The sequence below is a fragment of the Panthera onca genome, chromosome A1, assembly GCF_046562875.1.
Source record: "Panthera onca isolate mPanOnc1 chromosome A1, mPanOnc1 haplotype 2, whole genome shotgun sequence".
In the NCBI taxonomy this organism is placed as follows: domain Eukaryota; kingdom Metazoa; phylum Chordata; class Mammalia; order Carnivora; family Felidae; genus Panthera; species Panthera onca.
This window is the reverse complement of record NC_138339.1, coordinates 908,582-928,115: the sequence shown is the minus strand read 5'-3', so window position 1 is coordinate 928,115 and position 19,534 is coordinate 908,582. Positions and strand designations below refer to the sequence as shown.

The following is a 19,534-nucleotide window of genomic DNA, read 5'->3' as shown; positions in this document are numbered from 1 at the left end:
GTCGAGGCCAGGACGGAGGGCGGGCACACGCTGGGTCAGCTGTGACTCATCCTGCTCCTTTCTTGCCCCCCAGGACACCATCACGTGGACGTGGCAAGGACCTGGAGCGTAAGTGAGACACCGTGCGCTCTCACGCGTCCTGTCCTCCCCAGAAAGCACAGTGGCCACTCAAGCGACTGGCCTGCACTTTGGCCTGCGTTGTGCACACGTGGGAACTCTGGACGCGTGACCCGCTGCTGTTCAACAGCAGTTCAGTTCTGCCCCCTGTGCAAACCAGGTGTACAAACCTGGCCCGTTCTCACCCTCCTGGCGTCCAGGACCTAAGTTCGTTGTGGGAAGGTAACTGGGAGTGGCTCTCCTTCCCACTTGCGCCTGTCAGCTCGGTGACCATCGTCACGTCTGACATCTGCAGCTGCCAGGAAGGGAGGGGAGCTGCGGGGACGGCCCCCGTCTCGGGCCCGGGGGCTCCAGGACAGCAGGCCTCCCCACAACGCCAGCATTTGAGCTGCTGTTTGGCGGTGGGAAGGGGCTGGTGGAGCCAGGCCCCCAGGCCTTGCCAAGGCATTTGGAACGGGATGCTGGGAAGACTCCCTAAAGGGCAGCGTCTGCGCCGGCGAGGGGTGGGGGGGGAGTGATAGCGTTGCGGGGGCTGGAGTGTGGAGGGTGGGTGGCAAGAAGCAAGAGGGAGGCTGGGAAAGGCAGGAAGGGGCTCCTCTGGGCTGTGGCGGTCAGGCTTGGGGGTGGCAGTGATGGGGCAGAAGTCGGGTGTGCACGGGGTTAAGAGGGCGCTTGTCCACTGTGGAGGGTGAGCGATGGCCCGAGGACGGGACTCGGGTGGCTCCCCTTGTCCGACTTCTGCAAAGAACAGGCTGGTGATGCTGGTCAGGAGCTCTAGGGCCGGGCCCGGAGAGGTCCGCGTCCCTGGGGACGGCCAGGTGGGGGATAGTGTCAGGCGAGGTGTCCTCGGCTGGAGGACACACGGGGGAAACGTGGCACTCAGGGCAAAGGAGAGCTGCAGGGTCGGTGCATTTAGTAGGGACGGGGAGGTCCCCTGTTCAGTAAAGGTAGCCCCATCCTCCTCGCTGCTGCGAGGTTCGGGTCAGGCTGTGGGAGGCTCGGCGTCCGCTGAAAGAATTCACTGCACAGTGGTGCCCTCTGCAGGGGAAGGCATCCGGAGGTTCTGCTCCGGAATCGAAAGTAGTTTAAACAAAATCGAGAATCCTTTAACCAATGCTGTAAATCTGTTTGTTCGTTTTAAGGTTGAAAATCCTGTGGCTCACGCTCTGCCAGTTTCACAATCGAGTGGAAATCGAGGTTTGTATAGATGCGGTGTCCTCTACAATGTCATGTCGGGGTTTATAAAGGTGGGTACCGTAGTGTTGGCGTCGAGGTCTGCGTAGATGCACCGCGATACGGTGTTACGTCGGGCTCTATACGGATACAGCGTCGCACAGGGTCATCCTCTGTGCAGATACGGCTTAGGCAACCTTCACTGGGGTGTATACAGATACAACGTCGTATTAACGTCTGTACCAACAGATGTGATACAGCGTCTGCAGGTAAAGTTGTATGTTGACGTCTACACGGATACAGCGTTTCACAGTATGTGACTGGGGACTCTACGGATACGAGTTGAGCATTGTTACGTCCTTGTCCGTACAGATGTAATACTGTGTTGGTATCGTGCAAACACAACGTGACGTTACCTGTGTGGACGTGGTGTTAGCGGATACTGTGTCGTATTTGTGTCTGTGGAGATGTGTTGTACGACGTTGGGGTCTCCACAGACACAGTGTTACTTACGTGTTGTCGCGGCACATATTATACAGTGTCACGTTGTGTCTCAGTGTTACACGCATCTGTCTTGCTTTGTAGCTCCTTAGAGGTACTTCCCGTGGCTTTTCATCAATCACATTGTGTCTCTTGCATGATTTTGAATCCATTTAGGTAGGATTTTAAAAATCCACAACCGTCTTTTAACACGGTTAGCAAATTGGCGCATACGCAGTGAGTTATGTTTTGGCGTTTTTACGTGGTCTGATACTGGCGACTTCACGTGGCACGTGTCTCGTACTGCCGTTTTCTGTTTGATGTTGGGTCGGATCGCATAACCTGCCTCCCGGCTTGCAGCCCGTTGGGTGTCCCCGAGTCACGACTCCTGTTCCCTCCGCTCTGTTAAATAGTCACAATCGTGCAGCCTGCATGTTTCATCCAAGTGCATGAGGGAGGAGGGTTCCTTTTTAAGAAGGGAACCAATAGGCTAGTCCCGCACCGCAGAGTAGGGATGGCCCGTTCGTGGCGTGGAGGGTGTCACGAGACAACTTCCTTCCGGTAAAAGTTGTCGTGTTGCACCGAACTTACCGATGAGCCTGGCTTTCGGCCGGCCTCCGGGTTTGTTACTTCAGGAGAACAGAAGCCACTTAATCACAACAGGCTGAAGCAAAGGGTCCCCGGCCCACGTCCGAGGGTGGCGGGCCTGCCCCTTAGAACTTTGTATGTGGCTCGTGTGCCGGTGGCCCGGAAGCAGCCGGTGCAGGGGCCTCGGAGGACCGCGCCTCTGGTGAGAACTCCATTTCACGCCTCGTTTCTGATGTTCTGAGTTCGAAAGACACAACGACTTTTTGAAATCGCTCTAAGTGTCTTTACTCACGCCATGCTTGCGGGTGTCCGTGAGCACCTGTTGTGACTTCCACGGCGTCCAGTTCACGGTGCCGGGCGAATGAAGTCACGTGACGGGGACTGCTGGGGTTTCGGGATGTCCTTGTACCGTCAGACGTCTGTGGTAAAGAGAGAGGGCGCAGTGACGCCTGCACACAGTGGGGCGGCAGCAGAGCGTGGGACTCACTCGTTTAAAGCGCCGCTCACGCGAACGCACACTTCCGTGGGACGGTTTGTCATAACTGAAAATGCGGCGGATGTCAAATCTGGTGCGTTTTCACGAGGAGATAGTTTGTCGTGTTACCCCCAGCACCAGCTGAGGCCTTTCGAGAGGAAGGCACACGAATAACTTTTTTGCATCCGTAGAGGAAGATTCCGTGTGAGATTGTCATCCCGTGCGCCTGCAGGCAGGGGGCGCTCCTGCCGAGGAGTCGTGGGTTGTGAGTGTCCACACACGTGTCCGTGCGTGCGTGCACGCGCACCGTGGCCACTTTGAAGATGGTTCTCACGGAAAGTGCTTTGACAGACCTTAATCGTGTCAGACTTGCGACCGTCACCTCCGGTGGCCTGGTGATGCCCGTGGAAGTAACTCGGCCTTCTCTGTGCTCAGTTCCTTCCCGTGTACAGCCCCTCGGACGAGGAGAAGAAGGACCCGGCCCTGTATGCCAGCAACGTGCGGCGCGTCATGGCAGAGTGAGTGCTGTCCCTCCCACGCCCCGGGCGCGGGCCCCTGCCGCCACCCTGGTGCCCCTGTCACTGCCCGAGCATGGCCCGGGGCTGCCCCTCAGCCGCCGCTTCCTCCTGAGCCCTGGGAGCAAACTAGCCAGTAGCCGTAGGAAAACGGTCTCTGCAGAAGCGAGCGAGGGCCTGTTGAGGGTGCACACGGGCGGGGGGCGTGCGTGGCCACTCTTTTCGCACCTCCGGTGGCCGTGGGGTCACGGTTCTGCCTCTGCTTCGTTGCTGAACTTGGTGAATTCAGACGTGTGGGTGGGAACCAGTCAGCCCGGTGCCGGGTCTGCGCCCGAGGGCGAGGGGCCGCACCGCCTGGGGGCCCACGGGGCTGTCCTGTGTGTCAGCTCTCTGTTCACCCGCTGCAGTAGCCGTCAGCCCTCTTCCTCCCTCTTCCCAAGTCTAATCCCGGAAGATAAAGCGCTTCCGCAACGAGTGTGCGTGCCCTCAGGGAGTTTCTCGCTTCTGTTTCCACATCCTTCCCGGCTGTTGTGGACGGGGAGACATCAGCCTGCGCCCTCCGCACCCCCTCCCCCCGTGTCCCGTCTCCTCTCTCCTCCTCTCTTCTACTCCCCGGCAGCAGGGGCTGCCTCTGTGTGGCCACTGAGGTCCCGGGAGGGGTTCTCAGAGCTCAGGGGCTCCGCGGGGTCCCCGGCGGGAGGTCTGCGTGGCCTTGGAGGCGTTTTCACAGGCACTTTTGCTGAGCTGGTGTGGCCTGGGTGTGAAGTCAACCCTGTCCCCTCACTGTATACAGATCGCACCCCTGTGGCAACATATTCTGTGGGACTGTATAAAGCAGAACCCTAACCTGAACGCACGTAAATTCGAACTCCGCGTGTCCACACGCCCCTCAGAAAGCTAGGCTGGGGACAGAGCCCAGCAGATGGCTCCGGTCCCCCTGGGTGCCCAGCCACTGGCAGCCCGTGTCCCTCCCGCTCTCAGAATCCCGGACACGCAGGCAGCAGCTGGCCACCAGGATGCGCGTGACTCAAGGCAGGGCGTTCGGTGACACCTTGGTTCAGCCTCTCCGTAAATAATCCCTATGGAATCGAAGGCTTGACGGGTGTGAGTTTTTAATTCCCATTCAAATAAATTAGCCATTAATGTTGATGAGTATCTCACAAACTCTGCCTGTTAACGGAGGACAAGCATCATACGTCGAGTGGCAAAGGGCAGAGAACCCAGAAACGGGGATGTGGGGTGTCCCCTTCCTGGTTCCGGACCCACCTGGGAACAGCCCGGGTCCCTGAGGGACAGTCTAAGACGCTCCGGGTACATTCCGGCTCCTGTCCCCACACGGGGATCATAGTAGCTGTGGGAGAGCCGCTTCAGAACCCGCTTCCTTACCCACGATCTCTCGTGGGACCGTCTTGCCACGAGAGGCCGTGGCAACGGTGGGAGGTGCTCTCCGTCATTAGGGGAGGGGCCCAGGGTCCAACACTTGGTGTGAGTTTTCTACCATCGAGGTTTCCTTTAATGGGAGACGCACATTTTTCAGAAGCCTGATGCAAGTCTTTAGGATGGCTGAGCCCCGCCTCTGACCTCAGGGCACTGTCAGTCTGATGAGAGCGGCCCCTCGCCACCGTTAGACCAGCGGGACTTCCGGGTGAGACCCCCCCCCTCGCGGGGCGGTGTCCTCTTGGAGGCACCCGCCGGCTGCCTGGCAGGGGGACCGTGGTAATACTGTGCTAGCCACGAAGCCTGGGGCCCCAGGGTCCAAGTAACTGAAATTTGGGGTTTGCTCATAAGCTTTTCTGTTTAGTGCCACGTGTGGACTTGACACGTTGCCTTTCTGTGCACGTCGGCGTGCTGAGCACCCGCCACCCCGTGGCTCCGGTTACGGGCTCGTACGTGGCGGGTGCCCACGTGGGCTTGCGTGAGAACACTGGTGCAGGCTCTGGGGCGAGGGCTGCAGCCAGGGCTGATGCTCTGGAACCACGCCGCCCCTGCTCAGACCCCCCATCCTCCCCTCCTTCCTCCAGGTGGGGTCCGTCTGTCCTGCTGGGGCCCCACCAGACACCCCCATCTTGGGGGGATGCAGGAGTGGACAGGAGGGGGCACTTGGGAAACCACAAGGGTCCTGGCCCAGAGGGAGTTTTCAGTGGGTTCCTCCCACCCGGCCTTCCCCGGCTTCACCTGCCTGAAGGCTACTGGGTGCCAGAATCGCGAGGGACAGCTGTGCTGTGCCCGCAGGATCCAAAGGGACAGAGCGCTGGGCCGGGTGACGAGCCCCTGAGAGGCAGGCTTGAGAACTGCTCATCTGCTTATTAGAAATTTTCACATATTCGTGTGCTTTAGTCCAGTTTTTACAAGTTTTTTTTCTTGTTTATTTGTGAGAGAGAGAGAGAGAGACAGAGTGTGAGCAGGGGAGGGGCACAGAGAGAGGGAGACACAGAATCCCAAGCAGGCTCCAGGCTCCGAGCCGTCAGCCCAGAGCCCGACACGGGGCTCGAACCCACCGACCGTGAGATCGTGGCCTGAGCTGAAGTCGGACGCTCCATCGACTGAGCCACCAGACGCCCCACTTTTTAAGACTTATAAATGTTGGCGTACTTCCGACGTGGACGGTTCATCCTGCTTCTGGGAGTTCTTTGTCAGCCCCCAGCGCCACAGACACGCCGTGGCTTTCTGGTGCGAATCTCTTCTCCAGCTGCCGTCGCGTGGTCGTCCAGTGGGTGTCCCTTCTTGGGAAACATGTTCTGTCCTTGACGGCACACCCACCCCGACACCACCTGTATTCATAGCAATTTCTTCCCGTTGTCGAACTGAAACAGGTTTTCACGGGGCCACAAGAGTACCACAGAAACGTGGCTCGCACATAAACCTCTTAGACCCAGAGGCAGGGATCGCCGTCCGCAAGCGTAGGTCTTCGCGCCCCAGCCACCGTGCGCCTCACGTGGGACGTGTGGGGCGGCAGGTGCTGCTGCTGTGTGGACGAGGCAGGAGCCACAGGGGAGGGGCCTGTGAGGTGGGGCCGCTGTGACTTTAGCACTGGTGGGGTTTTGGAGGGGTGGGGGGTCCGGAGCTGACGGCCAGGAAAGAAGTCTTGAGACCTCTTCGGCGCCAGAAGGGGATTTCGCCGAAGCGCGGGGACAGGGCCGTGGGCAGGAAGAGCATGGTGGGGCGGTTCTGCATCTGGGAGTTCGGTTTGTAAAGAACCCAGGAAGGCTGGCAGGAGGGCTCTCATGTGCCCAGGAGGATCCCAGGAGAGGAGGCCTTGCCGTTGTGAAGCTAAGGCTGTTTTCCCCCTGGGGAGGCATTACCACTGGGACAGTAGGGGGTTCTGGGCAGGTGTTCTCCTCTGGACCTGCCGCAGGCCTCTGTCCGTGGGCTGCAGGTCACGAGGAAGTTTGTTTTTTTTTTTTTTAATTTTTTTTTTTTTAACGTTTATTTATTTTTGGGACAGAGAGAGACAGAGCATGAATGGGGGAGGGGCAGAGAGAGAGGGAGACACAGAATCAGAAGCAGGCTCCAGGCTCTGAGCCGTCAGCCCAGAGCCTGACGCGGGGCTCGAACTCACAGACCGCAAGATTGTGACCTGAGCTGAAGTTGGACGCTCAACCTACCGAGCGACCCAGGCGCCCCGGTCACGAGGAAGTTTGACGTTACCTGCCACTTCTTCTTCGTTCCCACAGCGCTGTGGGGGGTGATGTTGGGGCTGCAGGGAACGGAGCCTGCAGGCTTCTGGAGATCGGGCTGTTGATAAGGTCGCCTTTTCTTGTAATTTACTAAGATGTTTGCAAACCGACTGAGACTCACGTCCCGCAGGGCCGTGAACTCTATCGGGTAACTGTGTGCTTTTTCCTTCTCTCAGCTTTAGGGCAGCCGGGAGTGTATGAGGAATGTCACCCGTGTCCCACGGGGGGAGGGGAGGGGTGCCAGCTTCGCCCTCAGCCCGCCCCACGCCCTCCCCAGCGCCGGGCTCCCGGGGTCACCCTGCACGGGCTCCTTGCTGTGCCGCTTGGGGGGTGCTGACGGGGTGCCCTCCTCTCCCGCAGGGCCCTGGGCGTCTCGGTGACCGACTACACGTATGACGATTGCCAACTGGCCCTGGCGGAAGGCCAGCTCCGTCTCCCCGCAGACACCTGCCTTCTCGAGTTCGCCCGGCTGGTGAGGGGCCTGGGGTGAGTCTGCTTTTTCTCACTCGAGCTGTCAGCCCGGAACGGCCCTCCCTCGAGGCTGTGGCGGGTTTGACGAAGCTCGAGTGGTTTGCTCAGCGACAGGAGAGCTCTGAAGGGCACTGCCGGGATGCTGCTTCTAAGACGGGAAGCTTCCGGAAACTTCTGTCAGGCCCTCGCAGGGGCCCCCACCCCTGCAGTTGTTGGTGATCAGGCTGGAGACGGCAGTGGGCGCGGAGGGTCCGCGGGGGCCGTCGAGCAGATGAAAGGGCTTGTTCTCAGGGTTTTGGGGGGTTTTCCAAATACCCACTTCAGACCCCCAGTGCTCGGCAGCGGTCTCTGCGGGCTCTACCCGGGAGGACCGTCGTGCCCGAGGGTGGGTCCCCACAGCTGGCGGGGCCTCGTTCCCGTAGACGCCGAGGCAAAATTATTAGAACACTTTTTTTTTTTAAACGAACTTGCCTCTTGTTGTAAAAGCAACTTCACTCTTTTCTTGAATTTTCTAAGAGTACATTTCCTGTTCTTAGCATGCTGTAATTTTATCGAAAAATGTCCTTCCTTCTCTTTGTGTGTAGGTTGAAACCAGAAACACTGGAGAAAGATCTGGATAAATACTCCGACCGGGCCCAGACGCAGGGGGGACGCAGGGTGGGCCTCCCTGAGTTCGCCGAGTACCTGGGCGTCCCCGTCTCAGACGCACTACAAGACCTGTTCTCCCTGTTTGATGAGGTGGGGCCATAGCCCTGTGAGCGGTTTCGAGGCAAAACCTCCAGCCTTTCCGTGTATATTGCTTTGTTATATGTTTGAGATGTTTATATGTTTGATGTTATATGTTTGAGATGTTATATGTTGAGATGTTTGAAGCATCTCTTGGAGACTTAGGAAGCAGGGCGGGAACAACCCCTCCGCGCCCGTCCGACCAGCCCGCCCGGAGTTTTCTCCCGTGCTGTTAAACGCACACAGAAGTCGGACGTTTAAGTTAACGTCTGCTGATAAACATACCTATGGTTTGGGGTTTTACGGCGGGACCGCCAAAAACCTAGTAATATCAGTGTCCCCTTCCCCAGAAATCCAGAATTCCCAAATAACGGGCCTGTTTCCCCATGATCGGCACGTGGGGTCGCCACGGACCTCCCGTCCAGCGCGAGAGGATCCCCCAGCACAGCGTCCCTCACCCCCGCCAGCCACGCGTCACAGTCGGGTCACGTGTCGTGGCTGGACCGGGGGTCCACGGCCACCCGCACCAGCTCGGCCCTGGGGGTGGAGCTGGGAGACCACACGCCGGGAGCCATGCCTGCCACGCCTGCTCTTTCCCGGATGTTGGCGTCGAGGGATGGACCCCCGTGGCGGCCAGTCCCACGGCAGGCCATGTGCCGAGCAGCCCCTTCAGCCACAAATGTGTGTGAACAGCACAGCACGCCACGTGAATATCACAGCGTGTTCTCTGTGGCGACGTGCCACGTTCTGTGCAGCCTGGCCCGTGGTGGGACCAAGGAGAGGCAAGCGTGTGACTCGGGCACGTCAGACACGCCGCAGGCACTCGCGGGTCACGGTGACAGGCGTCCTGCTGACGCGTCGCAGCGCGTGGCCCCGTGTGCCGCCGTCACAAACCGGCGGGCTGGCCTGGAGGGGCCCCCTCACGGAAAGGCCGCGCGCTCCCGTCGTCGGAGCCCCAGCCGTGGCGGTGTTTTCACGCTGGCGCTTTGACACGGCGCGTGCATCGGGTGGGGACCCGCAGACCCCCCGTCGCGGCACGCGGCTGGGTAGGTCTTACTTCCCACCCCGGGCGCCCAGTGGCCCTGCGACACAGACACTCCGGTTCCACACAAAGACCCTCAGACCCAGAAGCTAAAGGGCCGGGAACGCACAGGCTGAGGGGCCCGAAGTGAACTCACCTGCCCGGCCCCTGAGCTCGCTCAGGAGGCCACCCCGCCTGGACCACGGGCGTGGGGCCATCCCAGGGAAGCCTGTCCCTTCCCTTCGGGGGACGGCAAGGGACCCTTGTGCCCCCACCCCTGTGCCAGGAATCTCCCCACCCTCGAGGCCTCCACCTCCACGTCCGACCCCCGGCTCATCCCACGCCCCGTGGCGGCCTGCTCACTCAACAGCAGCCCGGCCCGCAGGCTTCCTGGGGACGTGCATCGTGGGCGCACGGCAGGCCAGGCTGGGTGCCCACCTTTCCACGTGCTCACCTAGGTTCTCGGGGCACAGATGAGAGCCTTGCTGTCTGCTGGGGTTTTTTCTAGAAGGAGAGCCTTAGGCAGCGGGCACCGCATTGCGTGAACTTTCCGGAGGAGAATTCACGTGCTGGTCGCGTAGACTTTGAGAATCAACTGTAACGTCCTAAAAGGGTGTGTGCTGAGATCACCTTGTAAAAGCCAGTCGGCCGTGAATGTTCTTACAAAATACTCGTTTCGTGGGGCGGCTGCGTGGCTCATTTGGCTAAGCGTCCAACTTCAGCTCACGGTCCGTGGGTTCGAGCCCCGCGTCGGGCTCTGTGCTGACAGCTCGGAGCCTGGACCCTGCGTTGGATTCTGTGTCTCCCTCTCTGCCCCTCCCCTGCTCACGTTCCATTTCTCTCTCTCTTTCTCTCTCTCTCTCTCTCTCTCTCTCTCAATAAAACAGATAAACACAAAAAAATTTTTTTAATATTCATTTCATGTAAGCAGGTAATAGCAAATCAAGTGGAACTTTTTTTTTTTTAAAGTTTATCTTGAGAGAGAGAGAGAGAGAGAGACAGAGAGAGAGAGCATGTGCACACACGGGAGGGCCCGGGAGAGAGCGAGAGAGAGAATCCCAAGCGGGCTCTGTGCCGACTCGGCTCCATCTCAGGAACCGTGAGGCGTGACCTGAGCTGAAGTCCGGAGTCGAACACTTAACTCACCGAGCCACCCAGATGCCCCTGACCTTTCCGCTAATATCCAGGGATTAGCGTTAACACCCCAGCACCGCCCCGCACACGCGCGCGGAGGGACCGAGCGGCGCCCTGAGGATGTGTCTCTTTCCCAGAGTGGAGACGGCACGATGGATCCTCGGGAGTATGTCGTCGCCCTGTCCGTCGTCTGCCGGCCGTCCCGGACTCTGGACACCGTCCAGCTGGCGTTCAAGGTAAGCGTGGAGTGCGTATGAGGTTAGTTTGTAGGGACAGTGAGGCGCGGATCACATCAGGCCTGCCGTACCCGATTACGGGCCCTTGCGGTACGGACGGACTTCCTCTCTGCCCAGCTGCCCTTCTCACGTAAGCTCGTATCGGCCGTCGTTTGTGAAAACGCCCAAAACGTCCTCAAATCCATTTCCTCCTGCAGTCCGTGATCCACACTCACAAGAAGGGCGCGGGGTGGGATCTTTGTGAGTTCCGGGGCGCCCGGACAGGGCCGCCCTACGCCGTCCATCGGGCGCAGCCCGCACCCGGTCCGCTCTCCCACCGCGGCCTCTTCGTCAGCGCGTCGGCTCAGGCTGCGGAGCGGCTGTGTGCCCAGCGCTGAGCCTTCCACCACATCCCCGGGATCCTGAGAGTCTGAGAAACACCCGTAACGGGGTCCCGGCTCACGTGCCCTCACCCGGCCGCCTCCCCCGGACACTGTCAGCTGGGATGGGGCTGGGCCGGCTTCACTCCCCAGAAACACAGTTTTGTCAGGGTCTGAGAACGGCTCCTTGTTACAGATGCACCTCCTGTTCTAATATTTTTTGAAGGTTTTTGTTTTTGAGACAGAGACAGAGCGTGAGCAGGGGAGGGGCAGAGAGAGAGGGAGACACAGAATCCGAAGCAGGCTCCAGGCTCCGAGCTGTCGGCACAGAGCCCGACGCGGGGCTCGAACCCACAGACCGTGAGATCATGACCTGAGCCAAAGTCGGACGCTCGACCGACTGAGCCACCCAGATGCCCCCAGATGCAACTCCTGTTAGCCAGACTCGTGAGAGCCTGATGTATAAGCCAGGCAGTGCTTGTATCTCAGTGCTGGGGTCCCACTGGGCGGGCAGGCTAGGCTTCTCAGGCCACTGAAGGAGGGGGAGCCCAGGAGAGGGTGGCCCCCGGCTAATGGGCAGACCGATGGTGACCAGCCCTGGGGTGCTCACGCTGCGGTTGGCAGCTGGTGCCAGCCCCACAGGGACTCTCTCAGTCACTCGCCAGAACCTAAGCAGAAGCTGTTGGAAAAGGTCAGTGGGTCAGCCACCCCCTCAAGGTCAAGCACGGTGATGGCACATTCATTTCATTGAGCACTCACGCGTCCCACCACCCGGAGGCCCCCTGCTAGGGCAGCCGGGTGTGGCGCAGGCCTCCGTGCTCCTGGGAGTGGGAGCCGTGGGGTCAGGGCCTCTGCACAGTTGGGGGATCGTGGGTGACACCGGCCTCTGCCTGCAGATGTATGGGTCACAGGACGGCTGCGTCGATGAAGGCGCCCTGTCCAGCATCCTCAAGACTGCCTTAGGCGTGGCCGAGCTCACCGTGACCGACCTCTTCCGGGCCATCGACGAGGAGGAGACAGGGAGGATCACGTTTGGTGAGCGGCCCGGGCACAGGGGGAGGACGGCTGCATTGTGCAGGCGTGTGCCCAGGAGGCGGGCCGCGGGAGACACCATCCATGCTCGCCAGGGCCCCGCGCTGTCTCGGGCTACACAAGATTGTCCGAAGGAAGATTCTTCCCCAGACCCGGCGGGGATGGGTTAGGGCATTTGGGATCTGATCCCTGCAGGGAATTAACAGGGCCAGACTTCAAGCCCAGGCTCGGAACCCCAGATCCATGCCACCCCCAAGGGCAGCGGGCGGTGTGTGCTGAGGCCGGGCCGTGGCCGCCCACGGGGGTCCACGATCCGGGTTCTCTGTGGAGGCGGGGAGCCAGACCCCTCAGGACTGACCGCTGCAGGGAGGGGGTGGGGGGTCGGCTCATCGCTTTCGGCCACACAAAGTGGGACAGCCAAGATCTTCGGGGACTCAGACCTGAAACCCACCCGCAGGCCAAGGAGGAAGGGGGAGGGGCAGTAGGACCCCCAGAAGGCAGCCCCCTCTGCACACCAGCCAGTGCGCACGTCTGAAAGTGAATGTTTCCTCGCTAAAAAAAAACAGTAGACATTTGCTCAGGAAAGGTCATTGTTCGTGTCTTGTTTGGATGTGTTTTTAAATTGCATCCAAATGTCAGACACGTTTGTTGGTTTAGCGTGAGCGTGTGTGTGTGTGTGTGTGTGTGTGTGTGTGTGTGTGTGTGTCCATCTCCGCCTGAGGGCAGGTGGTGGTGTCCGGGCGCACTGAGGCGTGGTGATGACGTGCCAAGTGAGCACCTTCCAGAAAAGCCCTCCCACACCCAGACCTAGAGCGTCTCCAAGCCGTTGGGGCGCCCCGGGGGCACTGCCCACCCCAAGACTGGGTCCCAGGCCTGGGAGACGACGCGGGGGCTCAGAGCCACTCAGGTGATCGGCCGGGAGGGCGACCCTGCTGTCTCCAGCGCATGGACGAGTCCCCAGTGGCGCCTGCCTCGCAGGCTGTCAGGTCACGGTGTGGACACCTTGTCCTGCCTCTGAGCCGACTCCTGGGTGAACAGCGGCTCCTTTGCACGTGTCAAGCACCTGGAGTACGCCTGCGCCTCGAAGAGCACGTTCGCCTTAGATTTCCCCAAGGCGGCAAAGCCGAATGGCTCTGAGCCCTGTTCATGCGCAGCCCCCCTCCCCCCCATGGACCCCAGCCCTCCCCCCTCCCCCCCATGGACCCCAGCCCTCCCCCCTCCCCCCCATGGACCCATGCCCTCCCCCCACATGGACCCCAGCCCTCCCCCCTCCCCCCCATGGACCCCAGCCCTCCCCCCTCCCCCCCCATGGACCCATGCCCTCCCCCCTCCCCCCCATGGACCCATGCCCTCCCCCCTCCCCCCACATGGACCCATGCCCTCCCCCCTCCCCCCACATGGACCCATGCCCTCCCCCCTCCCCCCACATGGACCCATGCCCTCCCCCCTCCCCCCACATGGACCCAGCCCTCCCCCCTCCCCCCACATGGACCCAGCCCTCCCCCCTCCCCCCCACATGGACCCCAGCCCTCCCCCTCCCCCCCACATGGACCCCAGCCCTCCCCCTTCCCCCCCCACATGGTCCCAGCCCTCCCCCCTCCCCCCCCACATGGTCCCAGCCCTCCCCCCTCCCCCCACATGGACCCAGCCTTCCCCCCTCCCCCCATGGACCCATGCCCTCCCCCCTCCCCCCCATGGACCCATGCCCTCCCCCCTCACCCCCCATGGACCCATGCCCTCCCCCCTCCCCCCCCACATGGTCCCAGCCCTCCCCCCTCCTCCCACATGGACCCCAGCCCTCCCCCCTCCCCCCACATGGACCCCAGCCCTCCCCCCTCCCCCCACATGGACCCAGCCTTCCCCCCTCCCCCCACATGGACCCCAGCCCTCCCCCTCCCCCCCCCACATGGACCCCAGCCCTCCCCCCTCCCCCCTCCCCCCACATGGATCCAGCCCTCCACACACACATGGACCCAGCCCTCCCGGGAGGGTGTGAGATGTAAGCTGGTTGCCCATGCAGAACCAGGCACAGGGGCCCCAGGTTCCGGACATCTGTCCCCCTATAACCCAGACGCCCGTCTTTTCAGCCGACTTCCGCAGGTTTGCAGAAGCGTTCCCCGACTTTGCAGAGGACTACCTCTACCCTGACCAGACGCGTCCTGAGAGCTGCCCGCGGACGCCCCCAGCTCCAGCCCCCAACGGCTTCTGTGCTGACTTCAGCCCTGAAAACTCGGGCGTTGGGAGGAAACCTTTCCGGAAGAAACTGGACTAGGATGAAGGTTTCTGGCAAGATGAGGCGTCTCCGTGGCCCAGTCACCACCCGCCTCCACGTGGCCGTGCGCCCGCCGGCCTCAGGCCCATCCACAAGACTCGGGCTCGCCACCCTGCTCCTCCGTGGACAGCCCTGCGTGAGGGAGGCCGCGTGGCCGGGTACCTGTCCCCGTCGCCCGGACCATCCTGGCTCGTTTCCACCACGGTCTCTGCCACGTCCCCGTTCGTGTCCCTTCTCGGCGGCTCGGCCGGCGGACGGGCCTCCACGTGCACGCGCGACACACACTTGAGACCAGGGCACGTCACGCGCGTTTCCATCCCAGCACAGACCGTCCGCTGACCTTGGGGGGTCACAGGCTGGCAGGGCCGCATCTAATTTTAAACGTTTCTGTATCTGTGGGCGCTCACGGGCGTTTTATAAACTTCGTTTAGATACTTCGGGAAGCTCACAGCGTTTTTTAAAAAAAAAACAAAACTTGTTTTCTACTTCATTTTTCCTTTCAGGGCTAGAGGATATTTATTTACGGGCCCTTTTGTGATCAGGCCTGAGGCTGTGTGGGGCTTTGACTTCAGCCTCTTGCCGGCCTCTCTCCACCAGATCCACCCGTGTCTGGGTCCCCCACACACGTGGCCCAGAGCTCCCATCTGCCTCTTTAACCCTTTTCAGACTCCTCTTTTCTACAGACCTTACCAGCCTGGTGTCTCCGTGTAACGGGACGTGATCTGCCTCCCCGCCCACACAGCGGCCTCAACGGTGGTGCTGGGCCGGCAGGGGGGCTGCACCGGGCCAACGGGCCGGGCCCGCTGGGAGGCCAACCCTCGCCCCTGCTCCCGGTGCTGGGTCCCACATGTGCGGGGGGAGGAGCTGTGGGGGAAGGGAACCATGTGCAGACCGCGGGAGCCGGTGCCGGGGGGGACAGCCCGTGCGGATGGCAGGAGGTCCGGGGAAGGCCGTCAGGCCTCTGGTGAGCCCGAGGGGAGGAGCACAGCCTCCAGACACAGGAAAGGGAAGGTTCCTGTCGCCTCTCCTGCCCGGAGCTCAGCCCGATCACTCCCTGGACACACAGCTGGAAACCTGTCCTTAAAGCACAATATAAGCCCCGCGGTCTCCACTCCGTTCCCTGAAGCAAAGCCTCTGGGTTTGCCTAGGGGGAAAGTTCTTCTGAATTTCTAAATAAGTTGTATTTTGTTCTTGGGCCTCTGCGTAGGAAGTGACCGCCAGGCCCCAAGTACAGGAAAAAGCGTTTGTAACCTCCCCAGGAGTTCTCGGTGCGCATTTCCATCCACGGCCACGGCCATGAGTGAAGGAAAAGCCCCCCCGGCCTCGGCTGCGCCCCCTCCCCGACCACACCAGCGTGACAGTGCCAGCTGGGCGCCCGCGGTGGCCAGACACAGCCTGGCGGTTCACGGCGATCCGTTTTGTGACTGTAGATGCATAAAGTTTTGTTTTTAAAAGAGAAAACGTACAAGTGACAGATTGAAGGAGGTGAATAGACGAAGATATCCCAAGGGGAGGCCCCTCCCCGCCTGCGCATGAAGGGCTGTTTGAACGGAATGCCGCGCGCGTTTTCAGGAAAAAAGCCTCTGATAAGCAGACTTGGGATGGATGTTTGTTCCTCCTGCTCTTCGTGCGGCCTCGCACCTGCGGGCGTTCAGAACGTGGACGTGGATGGACCCCTTTTGTGGGAGGTGGGGACGGAGACGATGGGGGCCCCGCGGGGACCGGGGGTCGGGGGTGGGCTCCGTGAAACAGCTTTGGTCTCCACTGGAATGAGTAAAGCGTAAAGTCGTACGTACCCGAGGACGCGCTTTGTCACGTGTCGTTCTTTATCGGGAACGCGACCGTAGACGGTTCTTGGGCCACGACCGAGAACCCGTCACGATGGGGTTTCTCGGGGCAGGTTTGGAAAGCCCCGGAATGGAAATTCTGCGGCTGACACCTCGGGAACCCAAACGTGTGCGGCCGCCCGCCTGCCCGGTGGGTCGGTTCCTCGGATTTCGCACACACCGCACACGCTCCGCCTGGCGCAGCCACGAGAAAGGGTCCGGCGCTCGGGCCTCTTCTCAAGGCCGTGAAGGGCTCAGAAGTGGAAGAAGAGAAACGGCCAGGTCACGACCGTCCCCAGAAGTAACCGCAACAAGACGGTTAAGTGGCTGCTCGCTCCAAGGCGGGAGAATGCGCCACGGCCCTGCCCGGTGAGACGCGCCAGAGAAGCCGGCCCCGCCGGGTGGGCTGGGAGGGTGCGCCCCGAGGTGGCACTCACCTGTGAATCGGTTTTTACTTCTTTGCCCTGTTTCTTGTGGTAACTGGGTGTTGCCTCTGAAGGGGTTCAAGTCACATTCGAAGCGGGGGGCTTCCGGGTGTAGCGGGAAGCAGCAGCCGCCACGGGCTGTGGGAACCGTGGCGGTGACAACGGTGTGGGCCTGCCGCGGCCTCTGGGCACTCGGCACATCCACGTCCCCGCCGGGCACGGGCTTGACGGGGACGCGCACCCTCGGGAAGTCTCCATCAGGGACCAGGGGCAGAAGAGGCGTCTCCGCGGCCCCGGCCAGGCCCCTGCTGCGCCCCCAGCAGCCGCCGGTAGGAGAGCGCCAGACCCCGGGCCTCGGCTGGTGGAGCGGCGCTCTGAACGCTCCACGGGCACTGCCCGTCCGTCCCCTGTCCGCTCCCGCACGCGCCTCCCGTCCGGGGTGCTGCCCCTGAGCCACCGCTCCAAACAGACGCGTTACCTTCTCCCCGGGACTATCCCCGCCCGCGGGCCTTCGCGTCCAGTCCTGGGCAGCGTGAACGCGGACGCGGTCACACACCCCCCCCCCACCCCCCCCCCCCGGATGTTGTCTAACAGAACACAGAGCTCACGTCCACCGCCGTTCACGTTCCCACACACAGCACGGGAGTCCACGGAGTGGGGGGAGTGAGTGAACGGCCAACAACCTGCGGCGTGTGCTCCGTCGCACGAGCACACGCCGTGCACGCGCACACACCAGGCCAGGAAGGCGTCCGCGTGGCCGCTTACGGGGTTTCCCACCCGCACGCACGTGGCCTTGGCTCCCGCCGTCCCCGGAAAGTGAGTGTCCTTACCTAGCGGAGCATCTCCGTCCCGAGGTATCTGGAGCCTTTATCAGCCACGATCTTAGTGATGAAAGTGCCCAGAGGGCCACGGGGCTCCGCCCTCCCCGTCCTGCGGGGGGGGCCGCTGAGCTCAGTGCGGGGGAGGGGGGGGGGTCAGCTGTGTCCCCAGGCGGTGGCGCTCCATCCTTAGGAACCATGACCTCAAAGCGAAGGAGCCCAAAGCCGCGAAGAGAAGCGGAAGTGCGTGACCGGCCTCCCGGGAACGAGGGCATCCGGCAGGCCCCCCCCTCGCCCCGGGGGACAGGCCACTTGCAGACCCGGCGGTGTCTGGGCAGCGAGCCGGTCCGCCGGGCGGACGGCACAGGGAGGGGCGGGGAGTCTGCGCAGGAAACACGTCAGCGCTGCTCCCGCTTCCCTGGCCAGAGAACCACGAGCAGCTGGAATCGGCTTACCGAGTGGGGGGGGGGGGGGGGGGGGTCTGTCCGGAGGAGGCACCCGCCACGAGACGAAACCACACCAGCCCCCCCCCTCCTTACTACCAGGTGTCAGAAGAGCCGCCGCCCTGCCTGGGTCACAGGAGTGTCTCCTGCTAGGAAACAGCCCTCGGGACACGCCCACATCACGGGTGCCGCCCGGGCCGGGTCCTGGTGCCTCGGGGCTCCTTCGTCCAGCAAGGCCAGCTGCTTCCCGGCGGGGGGAGCTCGGTAAGAGCAGGGGTGCAAGCGCACGCCCGGGCTTCCTTTGGCAAAGCCCCGCCCCTAGTGTCACACACGACACGCCGTGCGGAAGGAAGCCCCCGGTTAAGTGTGCAGACGGTGCTGGCAGAGGTGCCCAGGGCAGAGGAGACAAACGCATCCCTGGAAGGAGCGTATTAAATGAGGACACGGCCTCCCTCGGTGAAGGAGGATCCAGGGTGATCGGCCGGACTCCAGGGAGCGGCAGCACCTCGGGGGCCACGTCCGGGACCTGCTTCTGTCAAGGGGGAACCAGTGTGACCACATCGGCCCCAGGGGGGGGGGGGGGGGCTCCCGGTTGACCAACTCTGCTTCGTCTCAGTCCCCTTCCAGGGCCGCCCTGTGCAGGTGTCCACACGCTGCGTTGGCTGGGAGAAGAGGCAGCCGCCGTCCACCCCGTGTGTCCTGCCCTGGACCGAGTTCCAGAGACCAGACCCTCTGGGGAAAGTATTCTAGAGAAAATAGCCGTGTGCGGTCCCGGGGACACACGGGCCAAAAACAGAAGGAAACATTCAGTGTTCTGTCACTTGTGATGGAGTCCTAGAACGCAATATCAGGGCAAAAAAATTACTTGACAAAATAACAGCCAGGATTTTTGCAAATCTATATACTCAGGCATCCAAGAAACACAAGAGGCCACAAGCAGAGTAACTATAACAAACATACAGCAAGCCGCACTGTAAGAAACAAACAAAGGCCACTTACAGAGAGACCGTTGTCCAAGCAGCCAGAGAAGGGAAACCTCCACGGCCTGCACATGGAGACCGTGTGCATGAGGACTGTGCACGTGGAGGCCCTGTGCACGAGGACTGTGCATGAGATTGTGCATGTGAAGGCCCTGTGCACGAGGACTGTGCACGTGGAGACCCTGTGCGCAAGGACTGTGCACGTGGAGGCCCTGTGTGCAAGGACTGTGCACGAGGACTGTGCACGAGATTGTGCACGTGGAGACCCTGTGCGCAAGGACTGTGCACGTGGAGGCCCTGTGTGCAAGGACTGTGCACGAGGACTGTGCACGAGATTGTGCACATGGAGACCCTGTGCACGAGGACTGTGCACGTGGAGGCCCTGTGCATGAGGACTGTGCAGGAGGACTGTGCACGAGATTGTGCACGTGGAGACCCTGTGCACGAGGACTGTGCACGTGGAGGCCCTGTACGCAAGGACTGTGCACGTGGAGGCCTTGTGCATGAGGACTGTGCATGAGATTGTGCATATGGAGGCCCTGAGCAGGAGGATTATACACGTGGAGACCGTGTGCATGAGGATTATGCACGTGGAGACCCTGTGCACGAGGACTGTGCACGTCGAGACCGTGTGCACGAGGATTGCAAGGATTTGAAAGTAGGATAGGATCGATGTGTATCCTAAGCCCCCAAAGAAACAAAAATGTAGAACGAAGAAGCCAATAGCAGAAGTAAAATATATTTTTAAATAATACTTTATCCAAAC

The 19,534-nt window shown here is 61.3% G+C and overlaps 1 protein-coding gene across 4 annotated transcripts in view; it reads left to right on the top strand.

The window, feature by feature from the left end:
* The window catches only part of LPCAT1 (lysophosphatidylcholine acyltransferase 1), a 46,049-nt gene extending 30,092 nt beyond the window's left edge, over window positions 1-15,957 (top strand). For all 4 annotated transcript variants that reach the window (XM_078444161.2, XM_078444162.2, XM_078444156.2 and 1 more), the window contains exons 7-14: window positions 74-108; window positions 1,260-1,314; window positions 3,269-3,351; window positions 7,386-7,511; window positions 8,081-8,234; window positions 10,515-10,613; window positions 11,869-12,007; window positions 14,092-15,957. In XM_078444161.2, the coding sequence (XP_078300287.2) occupies window positions 74-108; window positions 1,260-1,314; window positions 3,269-3,351; window positions 7,386-7,511; window positions 8,081-8,234; window positions 10,515-10,613; window positions 11,869-12,007; window positions 14,092-14,276 (876 nt within the window). In that variant the 3' untranslated portion in view covers window positions 14,277-15,957. The remainder of the gene's footprint in view (window positions 1-73; window positions 109-1,259; window positions 1,315-3,268; window positions 3,352-7,385; window positions 7,512-8,080; window positions 8,235-10,514; window positions 10,614-11,868; window positions 12,008-14,091) is intronic.
* The last annotated feature ends 3,577 nt before the right edge of the window (window positions 15,958-19,534 follow it).